We start from the raw sequence: 25,674 nt of genomic DNA on the forward strand, positions 1-25,674 counted from the left end.
TTTTGATGCGTAGAGTATTTGGTGAATACAATAATAAATTCTGCTCCCAGCTTCATCACAAGGTGCAGGAACAAGTAAAATCTTTCATTTATTGATGAAGTTCAGTGAATAAAAATGGAAGCTGCATGGAGGTTATGTCTATGTAAGTACGTAAGGGCAAAACATACTCCTTGATTAGTTAGTTAGCTTCATGTTCCAGGGATCATTTTGCATGATAAATCGTAATGATATCAAATGAGTCATTTTAAATTCACATCACAAATTAATTTGTAAGTATGACTACATGCTGAACATTTATAAGTGCCTTTTTTATTTTTGTTTTTTAAATGCCTTGGTTATATTTTAACTTACTACCTAGCTGGAACCCAAAGAATTTTGCACAATGTCCCAATTAGTATATGACCATGAAAGTACTTCAGGTACTAACAAATCATTTACACTTATTTGAAATCACATAACATGAGCCTTTGTGAGATTAAGACTTAAGCTATTTGCTCTGAACGAGTTGTAGGCCTGTTCATATATCAGCTGAGTTGTGCCTGGTAAGGTTGATTTTGGATTCTTGATTACTGTGCTTGTCTCATCAGCAAGTATTATAGTCTTTGAACACTCTTTTGAGTCATTAAAATATCATTATGTAGGTTGAGATCAAAAGTGGTCCCATATTATATATTTGCAGAACCTTACATATCATGTTCTTTTCTATTCTAAGCTTACTCTTATGTCCATGGCACAACCTATCAGTATGACCCCTTTGCTTTCTGTCATGAAAGCATGCAAAAGAGATGCTTTTAATGCCATAACACTTTAGTTTTCCAGTTTGAATTTTGTGATCCACATAATCAAAGGCTTTGGCAATGTTACAAAATATACCAATGGCATAATCTTTCTAGTTTTGCTCTGTAAGGACTTTATTTGTGAGGTCTTCTACTAATTCCACAAAGGAGAATTATTAATGAAAGATGAACTGAGAATACATCAACAAGTTTTAATCAGACAGAAAAAGTCAGTTCTCCATCCCAGGTCACTTTTTCATAAAGTTTTGAAAAGAGTGGAAGGAGTGACATGGGCCTGAAACAGAAAGTCATTTGCATATCTCCAATATTGTAGATGGATGTTGTTGAAGAATATTTAAGTTTCCAGAATGAGATTTTCACTCTGCAACAGAGTGTGTGCTGATATGAAACCTCCTGGCAGATTAATACTGTGTGCTGGACCGAAACTCAAACTCAGGACCTTTGCCTTTCACGAGCAAGTGCTCTACCAACTGAGCTACCCAAGCAAGACTCATGACCTGCCCTCACAGCTTCAATTCTGCCAGTACCTCATCTCCTACCTTCCAAATGTCACAGAAGCTCTTTCATATTTAAGTTTGCTAGCTAATGTGCCCTAAGTCATTGATTGCACAGATACCATAGTCTCGTGAAATTAGTATAAGATTACAATATTCTGCTACACATGTCATCATAGCCAGCAAAGTCTGCCCCGATAGCTGAGTGGTCATCGTAACGTATTGGCGTCCTATGGACCCGGGTTCAATTCCTGGCTGACTTGGAGATTTTATCCACTCAGGGACTGGGTGTTGTGCTGTCTTCATTATCATTTCATCCCCATCCGGTGTGTAGATCACCCAATGTGGCGTCAAATGTAATAAGACCTGCACCAAGGTGGCTGGACCTGCCCTGCAAGGGACCTCCCAGCCAATGATGCCAAACACTCATTTCCATTTCCATAGCCAGCAAAATCATTAATTTTTAATCATCTGATGAAATTTTAACCTCCTTATGATTTGTATTTTTATGTTTCAAGCACTGTGTGAACAAGTCTGTCTAATACATCTCCATGTCTATTAGTGGGTGCAATAATTGCTGACGTGGTGAAGAAGTAATCACTGAATTTGGTGGCCAGTGATTTGAATGTCTCACTATTTCTGCCACAGCTATTTATAATTGTTAACATCTTTTATAAGCAATTTCTACTATCAGCTAATGGAATTCTGGGTTTAAAAAACTATGTTAGTATCATAGTAAATAACTCCTCAGTAAGATAAATGGTTCAAATGGCTCTGAGCACTATGGGACTTAACTTCTGAGGTCATCAGTCCCCTAGAACTTAGAACTACTTAAACCTAACTAACCTAAGAACATCACACACATCTATGCCTGAGGCAGAATTTGAACCTGTGACCGTAGTGGTCTCGCGGTTCCAGACTGTAGTGCCTCGAACTGCTCGGCCACTCAGGCCGGCCCTCAGTAAGATAAGACCTCATTCTTTAGTACACTAGTTTCCTGTGCCAAGTAACCAAGTCATTACAATTAACTTACGTGACATACTCATTGATAAATAAGCAGGATATGGAGAAGCTGTTAATCAGTTTTGAATCAGTTCCTCTATATTATAATGAATTTTTACACCCCTTTTAAAAGCTATACAGTAAAGAAAATTCCCTTTATTAATTTAAGTTGGGATGTCACACGGTGTGTGAATGATAGATACCATTGTCAATGTTCACAAAAGCTAAATTATCCCAAAATCAGTTATATTATAGAAGAAGCTAAAGCAAAAGATTAAAAAGAAGGAGCCGCGCCAGGTAGCTGCACGGTCTAAGTCATCTTGCAATGTTTTGTGCGGCTCCCACCACCGGAGGTTTGAGTCCTCCCTCAGGCATGGGTGTGTGTGTTGTCCTTAGCGTGAATTAATTTAAGTTAGAAAAAATAGTGTGTAAGCCTAGGGGCCAATGACTCCCAGCAGTTTGGTCCCACAGAACTTACCACAAATTTCCAAATTTTTAAAAAGAAAGATGAAACAAACACTAAGATAATCTATAAATGACTTAGCCAAATGTGATTTGCTTAGACTCAATGTTACACATACTCTATATGTGAGTTAGCCAAATTCAAATAAAGTAGATTGAATGTAACTTACTCTGTCTCCTTTGGCTCCTGTTGCTCCTGGTGGACCCTGTGGGCCTTTTCTTCCTTCTGGACCAGGTGGTCCCTCCTTACCAGGTTCACCTTGTTGACCTTTGTCTCCTGCAGGACCTGGGGGACCAATTGGCCCAGTGTCACCTTTAAGGCCAGGCATACCCTGTATTTTGAGAGTAGTATTAATACTAAATTTGTAAACTGTAAGATATTTCATATTGCGAAAAATATTGATAGTAAACTTATTCAGTAATATGTTATGTAATATTGTATATTGCCCACATGGGTGAATGGGGTATGTACATTGATCAAGGAAGAAATAAAGGATATTCTAATACTTTTTATTACAAATTAATTTGCAAATATGACCATAAAAATATTACAATAATAACTCAGTTGTTGTGGATTTATTTTCCCTACATACACTACTGGCCATTAAAATTGCTACACCATGAAGAGGATGTGCTACAGGTGTGAAATTTAACTGACAGGAAGGAGATGCTGTGATATGCAAATGATTAGCTTTTCAGAGCATTCACACAAGGTTGGTGACGGTGGCGACACCTACAACGTGCTGACATGAGGGAAGTTTCCAACCGATTTCTCATACACAAACAGCAGTTGATCGGCGTTACCTGGTGAAACTTTGTTGTGATGCCTCGTGTAATGAGGAGAAATGTGTACCATCACATTTCAGACTTCGATAAAGGTCAGATTGTAGCCTATCGCGATTGTGGTTTATCGTATCGCGAGATTGCTCCTCGTGTTGGTCAAGATCCAATGACTGTTAGCAGAATTTGGAATCGGTGGGTTCAGGAGGGTAATACGGAACATTGTACTGGATCCCAATGGCCTCATATCACTAGCAGTCAAGATGACAGTCATCTTATCGGCATGGCTGTAATGGATCGTGCAGCCACGTCTCGATCCCTGAGTCAACAGATGGGGATGTTTGCAAGACAACAACCATCTGCACGAACAGTTCGATGACGTTTGCAGCAGCATGGACTGTCAGCTCAGAGACCATGGCTGCGGTTACCCTTGATGGTGCATCACAGACAGGAGCGCCTGTGATGGTATACTCAATGGAAAACCTGGGTGCATGAATGGCAAAACGCCATTTTTTTTGGATGAATCCAGGTTCTGTTTACATCATCATGATGGTCACATCCATGTTTGGCGACATTGCGTTGAACGCACATTTGAAGCGTGTATTCGTCATCGCCATACTGGCATATCACCCAGCGTGATGGTATGGGGTGCCATTGGTTACACGTCTCGGTCACCTCTTGTTCACATTGACAGCACTTTGAACAGTGGATGTTACATTTCAGATGTGCTACGACCCATGGCTCTACCCTTCATTCGATCCCTGCTAATCCCTACATTTCAGCAGGATACTGCACGACTGCATGTTGCAGGTCCTGTATGGGCGTTTCTGGATAGAGAAAATGTTCGACTGCTGCCCTGGCCAGCACATTCTCCAGATCTCTCACCAATTGAAAATGTCTGGTCAATGGTGGCGAGCAACTGGCTCATCACAATACGCCAGTCACTACTCTTCATGAACTGTTGTATCATGTTGAAGCTGCATGGGCAGCTGTACCTGTACACACCACCCAAGCTCTGCTTGACTCAATGTCCAGGCGTATCAAGGCCATTATTACGGTCAGAGGTGGTTGTTCTGGGTACTGATTTCTCAGGATCTATGCACCCAAATTGTGTGAAAATGTAATCACATGTCAGTTCTAGTGTAATATATTTGTCCAATAATACCCATTTATCATCTGCATTTCTTCTTTGTGTAGCAATTTTAATGGCCAGTAGTGTATAATGTCAAGCATTCTTAAAAACAGTGGTGACTTATTTGTCAGCAGTTTTTCTTGTACCTTTCTCTCTGAGTGATGCATTTGCTCTTATGATGGTAGTTATAGTAAGTGCAGATGTTGACCAACAGATTACTGAACAGTTAGTCAGACTGTTGATACCTTCCATACTTACTAATAAGTATTGGAATCTCCAATGTACACTCCTGGAAATGGAAAAAAGAACACATTGACACCAGTGTGTCAGACCCACCATACTTGCTCCGGACACTGCAAGAGGGCTGTACAAGCAATGATCACACGCACGGCACAGCGGACACACCAGGAACCGCGGTGTTGGCCGTCGAATGGCGCTAGCTGCGCAGCATTTGTGCACCGCCGCCGTCAGTGTCAGCCAGTTTGCCGTGGCATATGGAGCTCCATCGCAGTCTTTAACACTGGTAGCATGCCGCGACAGCGTGGACGTGAACCGTATGTGCAGTTGACGGACTTTGAGCGAGGGCGTATAGTGGGCATGCGGGAGGCCGGGTGGACGTACCGCCGAATTGCTCAACACGTGGGGCGTGAGGTCTCCACAGTACATCGATGTTGTCACCAGTGGTCGGCGGAAGGTGCACGTGCCCGTCGACCTGGGACCGGACCGCAGCGACGCACGGATGCACGCCAAGACCGTAGGATCCTACGCAGTGCCGTAGGGGACCGCACCACCACTTCCCAGCAAATTAGGGACACTGTTGCTCCTGGGGTATCGGCGAGGACCATTCGCAACCGTCTCCATGAAGCTGGGCTACGGTCCCGCACACCGTTAGGCCGTCTTCCGCTCACGCCCCAACATCGTGCAGCCCGCCTCCAGTGGTGTCGCGACAGGCGTGAATGGAGGGACGAATGGAGACGTGTCGTCTTCAGCGATGAGAGTCGCTTCTGCCTTGGTGCCAATGATGGTCGTATGCGTGTTTGGCGCCGTGCAGGTGAGCGCCACAATCAGGACTGCATACGACCGAGGCACACAGGGCCAACACCCGGCATCATGGTGTGGGGAGCGATCTCCTACACTGGCCGTACACCACTGGTGATCGTCGAGGGGACACTGAATAGTGCACGGTACATCCAAACCGTCATCGAACCCATCGTTCTACCATTCCTAGACCGGCAAGGGAACTTGCTGTTCCAACAGGACAATGCACGTCCGCATGTATCCCGTGCCACCCAACGTGCTCTAGAAGGTGTAAGTCAACTACCCTGGCCAGCAAGATCTCCGGATCTGTCCCCCATTGAGCATGTTTGGGACTGGATGAAGCGTCGTCTTACGCGGTCTGCACGTCCGGCACGAACGCTGGTCCAACTGAGGCGCCAGGTGGAAATGGCATGGCAAGCCGTTCCACAGGACTACATCCAGCATCTCTACGATCGTCTCCATGGGAGAATAGCAGCCTGAATTGCTGCGAAAGGTGGATATACACTGTACTAGTGCCGACATTGTGCGTGCTCTGTTGCCTGTGTCTATGTGCCTATGGTTCTGTCAGTGTGATCATGTGATGTATCTGACCCCAGGAATGAGTCAATAAAGTTTCCCCTTCCTGGGACAATGAATTCACGGTGTTCTTATTTCAATTTCCAGGAGTGTATTTCATCTCAGTAAGAAGAAAAAATAGTAAATGATTGTTTCATACTTACCGGTAACCCAGGAAGTCCTCTTTCCCCAGGGAACCCTGGCAGTCCTGGGCCACCTGGAGGACCAGGCTTTCCCTGTGGACCAGGAGGACCAGATGGTCCTTCCTTTCCTGCTTCTCCAGGATGTCCTGGCTCACCTGGCAATCCAGGGTGCCCGGGGTTTCCAGGCTCACCCATAGGTCCAGGCTCTCCCATTGGGCCTGGCGGTCCAACTACCCCAGGTGCACCTGCTGGCCCTGTGGGTCCAGGCTCACCCTGTAATAATGAGTTCTTATTGTAGTGCATATTCACATTACATTCTACAGTCAAAAGTGCTTCCTCAGACAGCAATTACATACAATAGTGCTTGTGTTACCTGCTTTACAATAATGTAGGAAGATTTCCTGAATACCAGGAACTTATGTAATACTTTTAATAGCCTAGCCATGCAATGCAGTCTGAATAAATGGTTTATTTAGTTACACAGAAATGAGTGTTATGTTAATAATGGAAGATATTCATTGTACATTCAGTGTCTATTAAATGAAGTTACAAAAATGGGATGCTTACTGTTGGTGGTACCAGCAACTGAGTTGTTGCCAGTGCTATTTCTCGCAAATTCAAGAATGTTTAAAATCTTTGTTATATTTGCAAATTACAAATTGCTAAGGTGGAAACAGTTGGTGGGAAGGCAACAGACACACAAATTTAGAATCACAATTGAATATAAATTTTTTAAAGAAAAAGTAATTCACTGCAGAATAGGAAAGTATGGGAAACAGGAAATCTAAAGCTAAACAAAAGTGTACCACATTCAACGGTATTACTGCCAACAACAAAGGAAGAAGTCTACAAAGTAGTTTGCAAACTGAAAAATAAAAATTCAGCTTGTTTAGGTGTAGTTCCAATTTTTCTAATTAAAGACTGTATAGAGAGCCTGTTATCACCATTAGTTAATATTATAAACCAGTCTTTCAAGCAGGGTTACTTTCCTGACTACTTAAAACATGCTAAAGTACTGCCTTCCTTCAAAAAAGGAGACACAGGAAATGTAGAAAATTATAGGTCATTCTCACTGCTCTCATGCTTTGCAAAAATAAAGCACTCCATCTTCAGGCCACAAGTGGCCCATCGGGACCATCCGACCGGTGTGTCATCCTCAGTGGAGGATGCGGATAGGAGTTAGGAGTGGCGTGGGATCAGCACACCGCTCCCCCGGTTGTTATGATGGTATTCTTGACCGAAGCCGCTACTATTCAGTCGAGTAGCTCCTCAATTGGTATCACGAGGCGGAGTGCACCCCAAAAAATGGCAACAGTGCATGGCAGCCTGGATGGCCACCCATCCAAGCACCGACCATGCCCGACACTGTTTAACTTCAGTGATCTCACAGGAACTGGTGTATCCACTGTGGCAAGGCCGTTTTGCAAAAATAATAGAAACTATTGTGAAAGAGTTATTTAAATAAGCACAACCTCCTAGCCAAGGACCAGTTTGGATTCTGAACAGGGAAAGGCACAGAAGCAGCAACGGCATATCTCACTAAATATATCCTAGAAGCACTCAATAAAGGAAACTATACAACAGGTATATTTCTCGATCTAACCAAAGTTTTTGACACAGTGGATCACAAAACACTGTTGGTTAAGCTAGATGAACTGGGAATAAGGGGGATTGTAAAAAAATGGTTCCAGTCATATCTAGAAAATAGAATACAGATGACTGGAATAACACATTTATCATGTAACTCCAACTGTATTGAAAAACATATTTCTGACCCCAAACATATAAATATAGGTGCACCACAGGGTAGTGTCCTAGGTCCAGTACTATTTCTAATTTATATTAATGATTTTCCACAAAGTATAAGGCATGGGCATACAATATTGTTTGCAGATGACTCTAATGTGCCAATCAGTGACACATCACATATAGATCTAAGATAGAAAGCTGAAGAAACACTAAAAAGTGTATATGAGTGGGCAGTTAACAACAAAGTCATGCTTAATATTAAGAAAACAAGTGCTATGAACTTTTAGATAAATAAAAAACCATAACCTGAAGTTAGGTAATGAAACCATATGATGGGTGGAAAGCACAAAATTTCTTGGCATGCAAGTTGCTAGACAGTTGAAGTGGGAAGACCATGTAAAAATACTTCATAACAGAATCTCTACAGCATTCTATGCCCTCAGAGTTCTTACTTCAGCATGTGATATTTCATGTATTAGATCAGTATACTTTGCATATATCCATTCTGTTATTAGTTATGGGATAATATTCTGGGGAGTGAACAGGAAAAATATCGAAGCCTTATTGAAATTGCAGAAAAGAGCAGTACATATAATGACCAAGAGTGGCAGCATGGCTCACTGCCTTGAACTTTTTAAAATGCTGGAAATCTTAATTGTCCCGTGTGAATATATTTTTCAGAATGTTATGTACATTTAAAAAAATATTGGGCACCATGTTAATAATTGTTCTGTACATGGTTACAAAACTAGGAACTGCAATAATTTGCATCTGGATAGAAAAAATAAAGTTAAAACACAACAGAGTCTACTGTACAATGCCATCAAATTATATAATAAATTACCACAAAACATAAAAGACATAAAGACAATCTCCTCCTTCAAAGAAAAACTAAATACATTTTTACAAAATAAAAGTTACTATACAGTAATGGATTACTTGAATTAAAAAAGGCTACTTAAAATCTGAAAGTTCTGTGTTAAACTATAAGGAGAAATAATAATTATGTAAAACTGAAAAATGTAAATTAGATTATAAGAAAATTTCACTGTCAGCTATTGTGTAAGAGACAAATTTCACTGTTAACTACTGTGTCAGAAACAAATTTAAACTGTTAAATTGTCTATTATTCAATGATAAAATCCATACAATGTAAATTGTTTCACAGATTAATAAAGAAATCAAATCAAATCAAGTCAAACCAAGAGGAAGGAAATCTTGTTCCAAATCCTGGATCAATAGACACACAATATGAAGCATACATAATGTCTACAGCAAAAGGTTAGATTAAAATTACTTTCTGACTGGAATGTATGTCTTCAGTCAGCCACTGTGGATATAAAAAGAGATGGACTGAATCTCTGACCCTTACCACTCACAACTCTCCAGTGCAGTTTAAGAGACCTTAAAAGTAAATAGAAGATAATCATGTCAACAAATTACAAGAATGTTTGTAAATTGGGAAATTGTATTACAATATTCTGAGTGGGCATTCAGAGTCTTTTGACACAATTTAGCAGATTGATCTTGGAGAGACTGAAGTTTTCCATCATGCCTCTCCCTATGTAGGGCCTCTGAAGCCTTTTTTCCAAAAACTGCTTTGGTTTCAACTATGCCTTCATCTTATTACCCTTAAATTCACTACCTGTCCTGTCACCCGCACTCATAACTTGCACTTACTGTACAAATGGTAATACATCAGTGGTAATATACAGTACATCTCAGTACAATGTGATAGATAGGAACCTAACTATTATCTGCTCAGAATAAGACAGTCAGAACAGAGTTGACATATACAGAAATTATAAATAAAATGAAATGAGACACAAAGTAACTTTTCAGAACTTTAAAAGCGTTCAGTCAGCAAAATGTTTAACAAAATGTGTCCCCACAAGCACCCTACCCCTCACTCCCACAACTCTTAGTTAGCTTTCCTTGGGGTCTTGGTAAGACCATTTTTATTTTAAGATAGACACTATACTGTTCAATTAAATTACACAAAATTCAAAATGATGCATATAGTACAGAAAGGAATCCTCACTTTTCGTGGTGCATCAGAGATTTGCACATGGTATGTTGGTGGACTGAGGCATATGCCCATTTGCAATGTATTGACAAACCTGCATTTTTATCAATGCTGTATACTCTGGTATGGAGGGCTGGATAGTAATGAGTCAGATGGTCAAGACTACTGTATTCATCATTTTTTCAAAGATCATTTTACTTTTACTTCTTTGATTATAAATAATAATAAAGGGTTACACTAATAAACTCAATTTTTCATATAAAATTAGTAATTCTCTAGAAATTAAATCTGGCAACAAGTATATAAAATAAGCTCTTACATGTGCCAGTGATGGTTCACCTCTCAAAGGGACAGTTGTAGCTGTAGGGGGGTGTTCACCTGTGCTCACAATACTTCTTTTTGGATAAGCAACATCTTTATAAGATTTTTTGCTTTTCATAGAAGGCAGCAGTGTCAAAAAAATAAAAGAATAATAAATCAATCAATCAAAAATAAAAATAAATTGTAGCCCTAGCTTGCTTTTCGTTTTCTTTCCTTTACTTCATTCTCCTTTTTTGATGATATGCATCAGACAGCTTATTTGGTATCTTGCAGATACACATTTCCATTAGTTGGATTACCAAGACAGTAAAAATAAGCTTAAGTTCACAAAAGAGTGAACTAGCAGACACAGAATAAAGTGTTAGCATGGAACAAGACCACTCTAGGAGAACAACTGAACACCGCATGCTGGAAGGAAATGTTTCTACGACATTGTTTGGATGTCATTGTCTGCTATGCAGTGGCAAAGCTTAGGAGGAAGGTGCCTCAGCTGGTTAAGGTGCATGAATCTGTGTCCATAAACAGTTTATTTCTGATCACCGAGAATTGGCAAAGCAGTTCATATGTTGCTGTGAAGAGCAATTGAAATATATTAGTCAAAATGCTCTGAATTTAATAATATTCAGTTAGAACAATTTTACTCACATCATAAATATCACAACCCCTTTTCACAGCTGAAAGATAGCATCCACACATACATGCAGTGGACCTGGATTCAATTGCTGGTGACAGCATCAATTGAAAGTGATGTGCCTGTCACTGAAATGGTGTCAGATGAAAAAGTTTGCACCAAGCTGTGAGCCACATGAGATTCATTTATCTATAAACATTATAATAAATATCTTGTTATTTTATATACAGGGCGGATCACAATAAACAGCAAAATATGAAACTTTTTCTTTAAATTCCCATCTAATTAGGCTTCAGTTTCACCCATGGCCTGATTTACCTTGCACAACATTGGGGAAAGTGTATATGCATGATGGGGCAGTGGACATTTTTCAGCTGAGATAAATTGACATCTAATGTGCCAATGTGGGCCAAGATGGATAGTCAAGTACAACCTGTACCGAGGCCACCAAGGTCACCTGACCTTAATCTTCTGGATTTTTCTGTCTGAGGTCATCTCAGAAGTGAAGTGTACAGCACTTTCATTAATAAAGTTGAAGAGCTGGAGTGGTAAACTGTACAGTCTTGTCGTGATTTACGAGATGATCTGGGGGTGTTTGAAAGGTTTCATAATTCACTACTAAGATGATTGCAGTATAACCTCCAAATGTGAGGATGTGTTGTGAAACACTTCCTATAACAGGTAAAACTGTACAGTAAATTGCATTGAGAAATGTTTTCCGGAATGAGGTTTTCACTCTGCAGTGGAGTATGTTCTTACATGAAACTTCCTGGCAGATTAAAACTGTGTGCCAGACCAAGACTTGAACTTGGGACCTTTGCCTTTTGCGGACAAGTGCTCTACCAAGTAAGCTACCCAAACATGACTCACACCCTGTCCTCACAGCTTTACTTCTGCCAGTACCTTGTCTCCTACTTTCCAAACTTCACAGAAGCTCTCCTGTGAACCTTGCAGAACTAGCACTCCTGGAAGAAAGGATATTGTGGAGACATTGCTTAGCCACAGCGTTGGGGATGTTTTCAGAATGAGATTTTCACTCTGTAGTGGAGTGTGCACTGATATGAAACTTCCTGGCAGATTAAAACTGTGTGCTGGCTGCTAGTTCTGCAAGGTTCGCAGGAGAACTTCTGTGAAGGCAACAAAAAGTTTTTGCTGCTTATCACTAATGTGTTACCCACAGTTCCTAAACAAATTCGGATGATGCCTCAAAAAGGTGAAATGTGTTAATAAATCTTCTGCTGTCATTGCAAGCTAGACTGTTTCTTCCCAATGATAATCAGATAGTGATAAAAATGTGTGTATTTCTTTTGATGGCAATTAATTGTAGTTGAAATCTCTTGTTTAAACAATAGTGTGGAAAGATTATAGAAGTTGATAACTTACTGGAGGGCCCCTTTCTCCAGGAGGTCCTTGGATACCATCCTTGCCATTTGGTCCTGGGGGACCCTGTGGTCCAATAAATCCTCTCATTCCATCTGGTCCTTGTGGTCCAGGTTCTCCAGGAGACCCAGGGGGACCAGGTTGGCCAGTGTCACCCTGAAAGTATAAGAAGTAAACAAGCAGTTATTGCCAGTTGGTCCACATTTATATGCAAATTTATAGATTTTGTAACAGCTTCTGTGGTTGATAAACCAGATAGCTTTTCTTTGATAGAATATCTCTTTTTTTCCCATTTATATATGTTTCCATCAACGGATGAGAATTACTACTGGAGACAAGGATAAGAAACTAACTAATGGCTGGAGTAAAAGATGGAAAATTAATCAAAATCGTCTGATTAATAGAGTTTTTATAGAGGCTGTTGCACGACTAAGAGAATATTGTACAAAAAAGATAATACACATCCTTCTGGGATGGTAGACAGAGCTTTAGGTGAAAAATCAATTAACATGGGTAGAAAAGGATCTAGTTAATTATCACATTGTTATTACATTATTTAGTAAGTGATATGATAGTAGTGACACAGTAAAGTCATTCAGCATCACAGTTTTTATTGGATTTATAAATATAAAATCTGAGATATATTTGGTTAATATATCTAATATAGATAAATCAACAAGTGAAATCACACTTAACTTCATTTTCTCATCCCCAGTGTCTATCACATTTAGCCTCAAATGCTTGAGAGTTAAAGTAATTAACATCTCCTGTAATTTAAAAGACAATTACAGGACAGTAGGTATAACTGTAGCCAACTGATCATTTACAAAATAAATGGATGAACCAGCCACCCAGAGAAAACACTTAGATTTCTTACTAGAAATTTTGGTAAGAGGTCAAACACCACACAGTGAATTCAGTTCATTGGCAGGTAAATCAGGGAAGATCAGACAATAAGATGCATCCCTCTTGTGACATCATAAAAGATATTCCATTGCAATTTGGCATACAAAAATCTGAACACTACAACCCCTGCACACTGCTAGGGTACTTGAGAAAAAATCCATGCATTGTAAGTCAGCAGTGTCCTGTTTGAAGATACAATAACATCACACTGTCATACTCAAATAACCTGCAGAAGGAATTCCAAGTGGCTAATAGGACATTACTCCCAGTCATTTTCCCCCCTCCTGATGAATGCTCGAAAGACTCAATAGCAATGTTATAAAATACAAGGAAATGAAGCATTGTGCCATGCACTGTTCTATGCAGACATATTTAGCTGTTGCAGTCATGAACACATTTTCTCCAATCCCAATGTACCCTGATACACAGAAGAATGATACCCCCCTTGCTGTTTGTGTTCTGAACTTGATTCTCTTCACAGAATGGATGCTGGAAAGCTGCTCCAAAGCTATAAAAATTGCATGAAACTCTGCACTGAATGTTGTGAATTTATTTGGTAAACAGGCCTTGGGAGTTAGGTGCAGCGGTATCTTGGAGCAACCAACAAAGTACACCAACTTAGTTAGGACCATCACCATAATATATTACATGGTGTTAGAGCACAGATAAAATACAAGGAAATGATGATTTAATAACTTCATCAATGAGTAGGATGATATGCCATTTTCACAGTCAACAATTATTCTGTGTAAAGGGGCTATTAACATTGTTAGTACAAACTATCTGACATTTACTACTTGTAATGTAATTGCTCCTTATAAAACTCAGTTTAAAGCTTTTTTTTTACTTACCTTTGGTCCTGGAATACCTTCTACACCTCTTCTACCTCTTGATCCTCGGAAACCCTGTAATTATTTTAGCGTGTTAGAATATGCATATGCCACAATAGCAAAAGAAAAGGGTAAAATTTAAATAAACATTGCAAAAGTTATTTTTCTCTTCAAATGACCATAGAATGAAGTGTGAGACATCAAAAGGATATTACATTTGAGATATTCAGATTCAATTCATTACATTACAACTGGCTGCAAACAGATCTCATAAGACACAATTTATTTCCAAATTGACTTTATTGGTATAAATCTTCAGTAAGAAAATATAAAATGAAAGGCTGAAAGGTCACAAATGGTTTGAAGATGAAGGATGAGAAAACTCATACATCATTCATTCAATCTTTTCATGACATAATCGATCAGTTCACTTACAAGTATTCAAGTAAATCACTGACAACACACATCTGATTACAAAAAAATATAGAAATAGACCTTTTAAAAATTTTTTTAATGATTACATTTAAGAACTAATCTATAATATAGGAGATGCTATCAAGAAGTTGTTAAAAAAGCATTCAGCTTCATCTCCATTCTGAGATGTGTTTCAAGTTAGTCACTGCTTTAGGAAAATTGTTGAGTAGGTGAACTGAAAAATGGACTGCTTCATGCAGTCCTCTCATACAACAAAATGACTACTTACTCTAGGACCAGTTTCTCCTCTCTCCCCAGGCTGGCCAGGATTTCCCTGCAAATGCAAAGATTAGTTATTGCTAATATTATAATGCTGTCATAGGGAGACTCTGTTTCCAGAATAGTAACACAAACTTAAGATTTCTTCAGTTAATTGTAATTAATGACAGAGATAAGCAATGTCCCTGCTGCTACAGTAATTTTAAAACATACTTGTTGATACAAAACACCATTATTTGTCACTAACCTGAAGTCTATGACATTATCATTACAATAAAACTAAGTTAAGTAAATGGGGATTCTTGAATTTAACCTATTTATGTGCACCTGTAAAACTGTAGACTTTTTTATTTTTGTTTGTAATGTTGTTGTTGTGGTCTTCAGTCCAGACACTGGTTTGATGCACCTCTCCATGCTACTCTATCCTGTGCAAGATTTTTCATCTCCCAGTACCTACTGCAACCTACATCCATCTGAATTTGTTTAGTGTACTCATCTCTTGGTATCCCTCTACGATTTTTACCCTCCACGCTGCCCTCCAATACTAAATTGGTGATCCCTTGATGCCTCAGAATATGCCCTAACAACCGGTCCCTTCTTATAGTCAAGTTGTGCCACAAATTTCTCTTCTCTCCAATTCTATTCAATACCTCCTCATTAGTTATGTGATCTATCCATCTAATCTTCAGCATTTTTCTGTAGCACCACATTTCGAAAGCTTCTGTTCTCTTCTGGTCTAAACTATTTATCGTCATGTTTCACTTCCATACATGGCTACACTCCATACAAATACTTTCAGAAACGACTTCCTGACATTTAAATCCATATTCGATGTTAACAAATTTCTCTTCTTCAGAAACACTTTTCTTGCCCTTGCCAGTCTACATTTTATATCCTCTCTACTTCAACCATCATCAGTTATTTTGCTCCTCAAATAGCAAAATTCATTTACTACTTTAAGCATCTCATTTCCTAATCTAATTCTCACAGTATCACCCGATTTAATTTGACTACATTCCATTACCCTCATTTTGCTTTTGTTGATGTTCATCTTATATCCTCCTTTCAAGACACTGTCCATTCCGTTCAGCTGCTCTTCCAGGCCCTTTGCTGTCTCTGACAGAATTACAATGTCATTGGCGAACCTCAAAGTTTTTATTTCTTCTCCATGGAATTTAATTCCAACTCTGAACTTTTCTTTTGTTTCCTTTACTGCTTGCTCAATATACAGATTGAATAACATCAGGGATAGGCTACAACCCTGTCTCACTCCCTTCCCAACCACTGCTTCCCTTTCATGCCCCTTGACTCTTATAACTGCCACCTGGTTTCTGTACAAATTGTAAATAGCCTTTTGCTCCCAGTATTTTACCTCTGCCACCTTCAGAATTTGAAAGAGAGTATTCCAGTCAACATTGTCAAAAGCTTACTCTAAGTCTACAAATGCTAGAAATGTAGGTTTCCCTTTCCTTAATCTATTTTCTAAGATAAGTCGTAGGGTCAATATTGCCTCAAGTGTTCCAACATTTCTGTGAAATCCAAACTGATCTTCGCTGAGGTTGGCTTCTACCAGTTTTTCCATTCGCCTGTAAAGAATTCGTGTTAGTATTTTGCAGCTGTGGCTTATTAAACTGATGGTTCAGTATTTTCCACATCTGTCAACACCTGCTTTCTTTGCTATTGGAATTATTATATTCTTCTTGAAGTCTGAGGATATTTCGTCTGTCTCATACATTTTGCTCACCAGACAGTACAGTTTTGTTAAGCCTGGCTCTCCCAAGGCTGTCAGTAGTTCTAATGGAATGTTGTCTACTCCGAGGGCCTTGTTTCGACTTAGGTCTTTCAATGCTCTGTCAAACTCTTCACGCAGTATCATATCTGCTATTTCATCTTCATGTACATTATCTTACCCCTAATAATATATGCCTCCACATCCTTACATTTGTCCTCTAGCCATCCCTGCTTAGCCATTTTGCACTTTCTGTCGATCTCATTTTTGAGACTTTTGTATTCCTTTTTGCCTGCTACATTTACCGCATTTTTATATTTTCTCCTTTCATTGATTAAATTCAATATCTCTTCTGTTACTGAAGGGTTTCTATTAGCCCGCATCTTTTTACCTGCTTGATCCTCTGCTACCTGCACTATTTCGTCTCTCAAAGCTACCCATTCTATTTCTTTCCTCCATTCTTGTCAATCGTTCCCTAATGCTCTCCCTGAAGGTCTCTACAACCTCTGGTTCTTTCAGTTTATCCAGGTCCCATCTCCTCAAATTCCCACCTTTTTGCAGTTTCTTCATTTTTAATCTACAGTTCATAACCAATAGATTGTGGTCAGAGTCCACATCTGCCTCTGGAAATGTCTTACAATTTAAAACCTGTCTTACCATTATGTAATTTATCTGATACCTTCGGGTATCTCCAGGCTTCTTCCATCTATACAACCTTCTTTCTTGATTCTTGAACCAAGCGTTAGCTGTGAATAAGTTATGCTCTGTGCAAAATACTAGCACACGGCTTCCTCTTTCATTTCTTCCACCCAATCCATATTCACCTACTACATTTCCTCCTCTCCCTTTTCTTACTGTTGAATTCCAGTCACCCACGGCTATTAAATTTTCATCTCCCTTCACTGTCTGAATAATTTCTTTTATCTCATCATACATTTCATCAATATGTTCATCATCTGTGGAGCTAGTTGGCATATAAACTTGTACTACTGTGGTAGGCGTGGCCTTTGTATCTATCTTGGCCACAATAATGCATTCACTATGCTGTCTGTAGTAGCTTACCCGCATTCCTATTTTCTTATTCATTATTAAACCTACTCCTGCATTACCCCTATTTGATTTTGTATTTATAACCCTGTATTCACCTGACCAGAAGTCTTGTTACTCCTGCCACCGAACTTCACTAATTCCCACTGTATTTAACTTTAACCTATCCATTTTCCTTTTTAAATTTTCTAACCTACCTGTCCAATTAAGGGATCTGACGTTCCACACTCCGATCCATAGAACGCCAGTTTTCTTTCTCCTGATAACAACGTCCTCCTGAGTAGTCCCCGCCCGGAGATCTGAATGGGGGACTATTTTACCTCCAGAATATTTTACCCAAGAGTATGCCATCATCATTTAACTATACAGTAAAACTGCATGCCCTCGGGAAAAATTGTGGCTGTAGTTTCCCCTTGCTTTCAGCCGTTCGCAGCACCAGCACAGCAAGGCCGTTTTGGTTAGTGTTACAAGGCCAGATCAGTCAATCATCAGATTGTTGCCTCTGCAACTATTGAAAAGGCTGCTGCTCCTCTTCAGGAACCACACATTTGTCTTACCTCTCAACAGATACCCCTCCGTTGTGGTTGCACCTAAGGTACGGCTATCTATATCACTGAGGCATGCAAGCCTCCCCACCAAAGGCAAGGTCCATGGTTCATGGGGGGGGGGGGGGGGGGGGGTTGTTTGTAATAGCATGACAAAATCATTCATATCTCTCATATTCACTACTGCATATAGTTAAAATACACTCTTCTCACATGATATAAGTTAAGTAAACAAATTAATGTGTGTGTATGTGTGTTTGTTTGTAATTGTGAGAGAAAGAATATGCCTGTATGTGCACATGCACTTTTGTGTATGTACACATGGTTAGGTGTGGCTCAGTTTGTCCTTACCCTGTCACCTTTGTCACCAGGTTGCCCTGTTTTTCCTTCAGCGCCTTTGTCACCCTTCTCTCCTGGGGGTCCAGGATAACCTGCAAATCCTGGCATACCTATCTTGCCCTTCTCCCCTGGGAAACCAGGTGGACCTGCCTCACCTCTTGGTCCATCAAATCCCTACAACAGCAATTTCCAGTATCTGTTACTGCAAATTATGAAACAATATTTCATAAAGTAACATATCTTACCGTCTGATGTCATCACTAACTATACCTAAAAAGTACAAAAAGTTACGATATTATGATGTTTGTTAAAAGTAGAAACAATGACTTATCAGAGCTGTAAACTTGTTGCCAAAAATTATATTTTTTGATACGACACAACCATAAAATTTTGGTCTTAGGCACCATATTCTTGTGAAACATGTACACTTAAGAAAATGGACATCAACAACAATTCCGTACAAATGCAGTTTTTAAACATACAAAACAAATATGATAGGTGAGATAATTCATGAGAGGTGAACAGTTTTAGCTAGATGGAGTTTGCTTTTAGTCTTTACTGAACAAACAGTACAAAATTAAGAAAGTTGCAGGCTCTTATTAGTTGTAGTCTTATACTAATTAAGTTATGTTGTTCATCTGATGTGCCTTCTTTACGCTAAGTCTCTGCTTAGTAAATGTGTATTAGGATGTCAGTAATTTACAATCCACTCTGAGGAGCAGACTTGGGAAGATCAATGGATGTATCAGTGTAACAGAACACTAATTAATACTACATTGTTGTCTAGTGACAATCACACATATAATGCCAGAAAAGAAATAGCTCACCCGCAAAAACAACACTGATTTTGATCTGATGATGGCATATGACACCTCGGGTATAGTAGATGCACTGTTAATGATTTCAGTGTCATCTGCCAACAGGTAGCATTGTGGCATAGCTACCAGAATGCCATCTGTGTCAACCCTTTAATAGAGAATGTCCACAGCAAGAAGGCTCAGTGTGGTGCAAATGTGTGAAGTAAGCAGGCAACCATGCCACTACAGCAAACTGAGTGAGTTTGAAAGTGGACATATTGTGGCCTTCTGAGTGGCAGGATGGTCTTTTTGCAGACTTGCTACAAAAGTTGGACATGTTGTGTCAATTGTGCATCAGTGGTCATGTGAACATTCTTACGCCCATAGAAGAGGCTCTGGACATACATGCAGCGCAGATGCCCCCAGAATCATCAGACAGTAAGAGCAGCTGTGGCAGATTGTACAGCTACCACACCACAGGCAAGAGGGCTTGTGAGCCCAGACATGTCAACATGAACTGTTAAAAACTGTTTATTAGAAGTGGGACTATGAGTAAACATCTCTACTCCATCTTTCACTCTCACTAGAACATCAATGTGTACAGCTCAACTGGTGCCATCATAGGATCACTTGGGAGACAGAAGGGAGTGCTGTGGTCTTCAGTGATGAAAACAGATTCTGCCTGCATGCAAGTGAAGGTCATTTGCACATGCGATGTAGACATGGTGAGTGCTGTCTCATAGAGTGCATTCATCCAAGATACATGAGCCCCATCCCAGGCCTTATGCTCTGGGGTGCAACAAGCTACCCTCTTGTTCACCTTTGGCATTTCTGGAGGGGGAACTAACGTGCACTTGGTATATGCAGAATGTTGTTTGACCCATTCTTTTGCAGTTCTTGGAGCAGGAAGGTGATATGTTGTTCCAACAGGATAATGCTCATCCACACACTGCCATGAAACTCAACATACTCTGCAAGACATGCAGCAACTTCCCTGGCCAGCATGATCTTGAGACTTGTCTCCAATTGCACACTTGTGGGTTATGATGGGACAAGAAGGGACTCATGCAACTCGTCAACCAACAACTCTTATAGAACTGCTTTAACAGGTCAGACAAGCATGGCATAATGAATCCCAGGACAGTATTTGCCATCTATATGATTGACTGGATCCCTGAATGGAGAACCTCATTGGCACCCGTGGATGCTGCACCACATGCTGATATGGGTATTTCAGCATGGGTTAATAATACCTAGTACCTGAGAGCCACCTGTGTTATTGATCTGCAAATGCAATAATTTCATTTTAATTGAATCTATTATGGGTCTGGGGGTCATAGAAAAGCACAGAGAAACCATTTGGCTTCAAAATGTTACTTATCCTGTTTAAGATTTTTCTTATAAAAGATAATCTGCACTATTTCTTTTCCACTTTGGCTGTGTTGTTAACTGGGACCTGGATTGTTTCTTTGTCTTTTCACTTAGAATTTTGTCAATGATGTTGGGGTCAGATTCATTATTTATGACTATTGTTTTCATTGTATTACATTCTTGGTCAAAATCTTCTTGGCACATGGAGATAGAAAGGAGGCAGTGGCTCATGTGGTGGAATGCTACATGTTTATAGGCTGTAGGATGTTGGGAGGAAGCTGAGATAAATGTCAGTGAAGGAGCCTTTTCGATAAATTTTAAATTTATGGTTGCTGTTTGCTGTCTTTAGGCTGGAAAAAAGAGCAGGTGATGCCTGTATGTAAGAAGGGTAGAAGGACGGATCCTCAAAATTGCAGACCAATATCCTTAACATCGGTTTGTTGCAGGATTCTCAAACACATTCTCAGTTCGAATATAATGAATTTCCTTGAGACAGAGAAGTTGCTGTCCATGCATCAGCACAGATTTAGAAAGCATCACTCCTGTGAAACGCAACTCGCCCTTTTTTCACATGATATCTTGCGAACCATGGATGAAGGGTATCAGACAGAGGCCATATTCCTTGACATCCAGAAAACGTTTGACTCGGTGCCCCACTGCAAACTCCTAACTAAGGTATGAGCATATGGGATTGGTTCCCAAATATGTCAGTGGCTCGAAGTCTTCTTAAGTAATAGAACCCAGTACGTTGTCCTTGGTGAGTGTTCATCGGAGGTGAGGGTATCATCTGGAGTGCCCCAGGGAAGTGTGGTAGGTCTGCTGTTGTTTTCTATCTACGTAAATGATCTTTTGGATAGGGTGGATAGCAATGTGCAGCTGTCTGCTGATGATGCTGTGGTGTACGGGAAGGTGTTGTTGTTGAGTGACTGTATGAGGATGCAAGATGACTTGGACAGGATTTGTGATTGGTGTAAAGAATGGCAGCTAACTCTAAATATTGATAAATGTAAATTAATGCAGATGAATAGGAAAAAGAATCCCATAATGTTTGAATACTCCATTAGTAGTGTAGTGCTTGACACAGTCATGTCAATTAAATATTTGGGCGTAACATTGCAGAGAGATATGAAGTGGGACAAGCATGTAACGGCAGTTGTGGGGAAGGCGGATAGTCATCTTTGGTTCATTGGTAGAATTTTGGGAAGATGTGGTTCATCTGTACAGGAGACCGCTTATAAAACACTAATACACCCTATTCTTGAGTACTGCTCAAGCATTTGGGATCCCTATCAGGTCGGATTGAGGAAGGACATAGAAGCAATTCAGGGGCGGGCTGCTAGATTTGTTACTGGTAGGTTTGATCATCACACGAGTGTTACGGATATGCTTCAGGAACTCGGGTGGGAGTTTCTAGAGGAGAGGAGGCGTTCTTTTCATGAATAGCTACTGAGGAAATTTAGAGAACCAGCATTTGAGGCTGACTGCAGTACAATTTTACTGCTGTCAACTTACATTTCACGGAAAGACCACAAAGATAAGAGAAGAGAGATTAGGGCTCATAAAGAGGCATATAGGCAGTCATTTTTCCCTCGTTCTGTTTGGGTGTGGAACAGGGAGAGAAGATGCTAGTTGTGGTACGAGGTACCCTCCACCACACACCGTATGGTGGATTGTGGAGTATGTATGTAGATGTAATGTCCAGGAAAGACAGAAGACAGCAACCATGAATTTAAAATTTATCAGAAAGGCTCCATCACTGACACATTCATCCCAGCTTCCCCCCAACATGCTACAGCCTATAAACATGGAGCATTCCACCACGTGAGGCACCGCCTCCTTTTTATCCCCATGTCCCAAGACTTTGACCAGGAATGTAATACAATAAATACAATAGTCACAAATAATGAATCTGACCCCAACATCATTGACAAAATTCTAAGTGAAAAGATGAAGAAGCAAGCCAGGCCTCTGCTGTCTTCAGTTAATAACACAGCTAAACTGGAAAAGAAATGGTGCAGATTATCTTTTGTATGGAAAATGTCAAACAGAATAAGTAACATTTTGAAGCAAAGGGTTTCTCTGTGCTTTTCTATGTCCCTCAGACAATAGGTAATTGCTTGTTCAATGCAAAAGATAGACAACCAGCCATCACAAGAAAGTGGGGTTTATAAGATCATATGCTGGAAGTGTCAATCTTGCTACGTTGGACACACTGGGAGGTCAATCTGCAGCAGGCTTAAGGAACATCATAGAAGCTGGAGACTGAAGGAACCTGAGTCAGCTTTTACAGAACATTGCCTTAACAAAAACAAAAAATACATAATAGATGTAGAAGCCTTACACATAGAGGAATAGGGGGCAAAACACAGTCAGTCAGAAATTCTAGAAACTAAAAAACAGATGTGTATATTCCACATCCATTATTAAATGAGAAAACCCCATTCAATTATTCACCTCTTTTAGATAATATCACAACTCCTACATAGAAGTAAAACTTTGGACCTCAGTCAATGAGTAGATAAAAAGCTCTAGGCTGACGTGTAACATTATTCCTAGGTAAGTTTAGTCACTTTAGTGTAATATGTAATTTATAACAAAAAAAAAAAAAAAAATGCCCACTGAAGTAATTTTACATTAAACCAAGGACTGCTGCATTAAGAAGTTGAGATGTTTACCTTTGCCTTATCATCTTGTTAATCTTTGATTTTTCATATATTTATTAAGATGGTATCTGTTCTTTCGGACATGTCCAAAAGAACAGATACCATCCGTGACCAAGCAGCTCGTTTGAATGAAATTACAATGAAATCAAACCCTTAGCTGCTTACAGGCATTGAAATACGAGTATAATGGGCAGGGGCACTATGAGTGTAGTGTGGGACAATACATTGAGAATGTGGGTTTCGCGGGAGGCGTGCCAGAGATAAATCCCTGCAGTCGCGCTATCCTCTGTGTCCTCGGTGGCTCAGATGGATAGAGCATCTGCCATGTAAGCAGGAGATCCCGGGTTCGAGTCCCGGTCAGGGCACACATTTTCATCTGTCCCCGTTGACATATGTCAATGCCCATAAGCAGCTAAAGGTGTTGATTTCATTGTAATTTCACTCAAACAAGCTGCTTGGTCCCAGTGGTATCTGTTCTTTCGAACATGTCTGAATGAACAGACACTATCTTAATAAATATATAGTTAAGGCTAACCGGCCACGTGACCATCTTCTTCTTCTGTGCAAATGCACAAACAGTGCCCGAACTCTTATGGGAATTGGCAACGCGCTGCGAGTAATGAGTATAATGGGCGGGGGCACTATGAGTGTAGTGCGAGACAATACATTGAGAATGTGGGTTTTGCGGGAGGCGTGCCAGAGATAAATCCCTGCAGTCACACTATCCTCTGTGTCCTCAGTGGCTCAGATGGATAGAGCATCTGCCATGTAAGCAAGAGATCCCGGGTTCGAGTCCCGGTCAGGGCACACATTTTCATCTGTCCCCGTTGACTTATGTCAACGCTTGTAAGCAGCTAAGGGTGTTGATTTCATTGTAATTTGATTTTTCAACTCTGGAATCAGTAATGTACTTGAAAATTGGCTTATAACCAGAAACATAGGTTGTGCAATAACCATAATAAAATTTGCGAAACAAGGCAAGAAACAATGTCTGTTTAGTAATCATTTCATGTGTTCCATATGCACTGTTGCAGCAATAAATCTTGAGTGAATTGGAAAGTTGTAAAAGAAGGTACTATTTTTTTCTGGCAATTTATTTAGTGGACAGGCATTCTCAGAGTCAAAATATGAATGTGACAGTTCATTTACAGGATGTTTAAGGATGCTGTATAACAAATATTTGTATTAATACTAGTTCAGATTACAAATCATTTTGAAGAATGAGCTATTGTACTCTTATAAACTTGTATTACTTGTTTGAAAGTAAAACTTTAACTGAAATTTGGTGATGATGTAAAAAGAACTGTCATCTCTTTGGGTATGTTGAGTCACTTGCATACTAATTTATCCATCGGGCAAGTGCGTCTGTGTGTATAGAATGCCAACCACAAGTAACATTGTCTTGTACCATTCCATTGTTGTTTTACAATTCTGAACCCTTACCTACCCCTTCATAAATGCTTCAGCTAACATAGTGATAAGTTGCATTGTCATATGCCCAAGTGTGCAACAGTAATATAAAATAAACAGTCTGCTGGGTGAGAGAAAAATTTAAGATCTGTGAAAGAAAATGATCCTAATTCCAAGCTAGCAGCACAGTCCCACAATGAAGCAGTTGTCTAAGAGATAATTAGTAATTGAATATGTGTTTGGCAGGGATTTGATGCAACTTTACTGTTTACTGCTCTGAGGGTGTCCTTAAAGTGGGATAACACTTGTATGAGGCAACAGAATGGAACATGGATCCAAGAAAACCTAAAGTGAGATGAACATGTAAGTTTCATCAATAAGAAATTAAGCACCACCTACTATTGCATGAAAATTCTTGCTGGCTGGATGACACAACAAATGATAAAACATATATATTATGCACAGGTGGAATCATTGTTGACATATGGCATAATTTTTTGGGGCAACTCAGCCAGAAATAGAAGTTGCTTTATTGTCCAAAAAGAGTTATAAGGACCATAGGAGATGTAACTACTAGGAGCTCATGCAGGCCATTGTTTAAGAAGCTACAAATTCTTCCAGTACCTTGCTTATACATTTTGGAAGTTACATGTTTCATTGAGAAAATAATGGACATTGAAGACCAACTGGTGCAAAAAAATGAAACAGTTCATAAATACAATACATGACAGAAAATGGAACTGCATAGTGAACATGCAAGAACAAAACTTAGACACGATGGTTTCCAACTAGCAGGATAAAAACTTTACAACAAACTTCCACACCACATTAAAC

General features: G+C 39.8%; 1 protein-coding gene and 1 non-coding gene across 2 annotated transcripts in view; one reads left to right on the plus strand and one right to left on the minus strand.

Annotated features, from left to right (window-relative positions):
- Positions 1-25,674, minus strand: part of LOC126183837 (collagen alpha-1(XI) chain-like) — a 533,300-nt gene that overhangs the window by 102,736 nt on the left and 404,890 nt on the right. The window contains exons 13-18 of the mRNA XM_049926098.1: positions 18,612-18,773; positions 14,950-14,994; positions 14,268-14,321; positions 12,514-12,666; positions 6,425-6,676; positions 2,926-3,087 (exon numbers count right to left, since the gene is read on the minus strand). Of these exons, the coding sequence (XP_049782055.1) occupies positions 2,926-3,087; positions 6,425-6,676; positions 12,514-12,666; positions 14,268-14,321; positions 14,950-14,994; positions 18,612-18,773 (828 nt within the window). The remainder of the gene's footprint in view (positions 1-2,925; positions 3,088-6,424; positions 6,677-12,513; positions 12,667-14,267; positions 14,322-14,949; positions 14,995-18,611; positions 18,774-25,674) is intronic.
- On the plus strand, positions 23,721-23,795 carry Trnat-ugu (transfer RNA threonine (anticodon UGU)). The gene has a single exon. It is a non-coding gene; the product is annotated as a tRNA-Thr (tRNA).

The sequence above is a fragment of the Schistocerca cancellata genome, chromosome 4, assembly GCF_023864275.1.
Source record: "Schistocerca cancellata isolate TAMUIC-IGC-003103 chromosome 4, iqSchCanc2.1, whole genome shotgun sequence".
Classification (NCBI taxonomy): domain Eukaryota; kingdom Metazoa; phylum Arthropoda; class Insecta; order Orthoptera; family Acrididae; genus Schistocerca; species Schistocerca cancellata.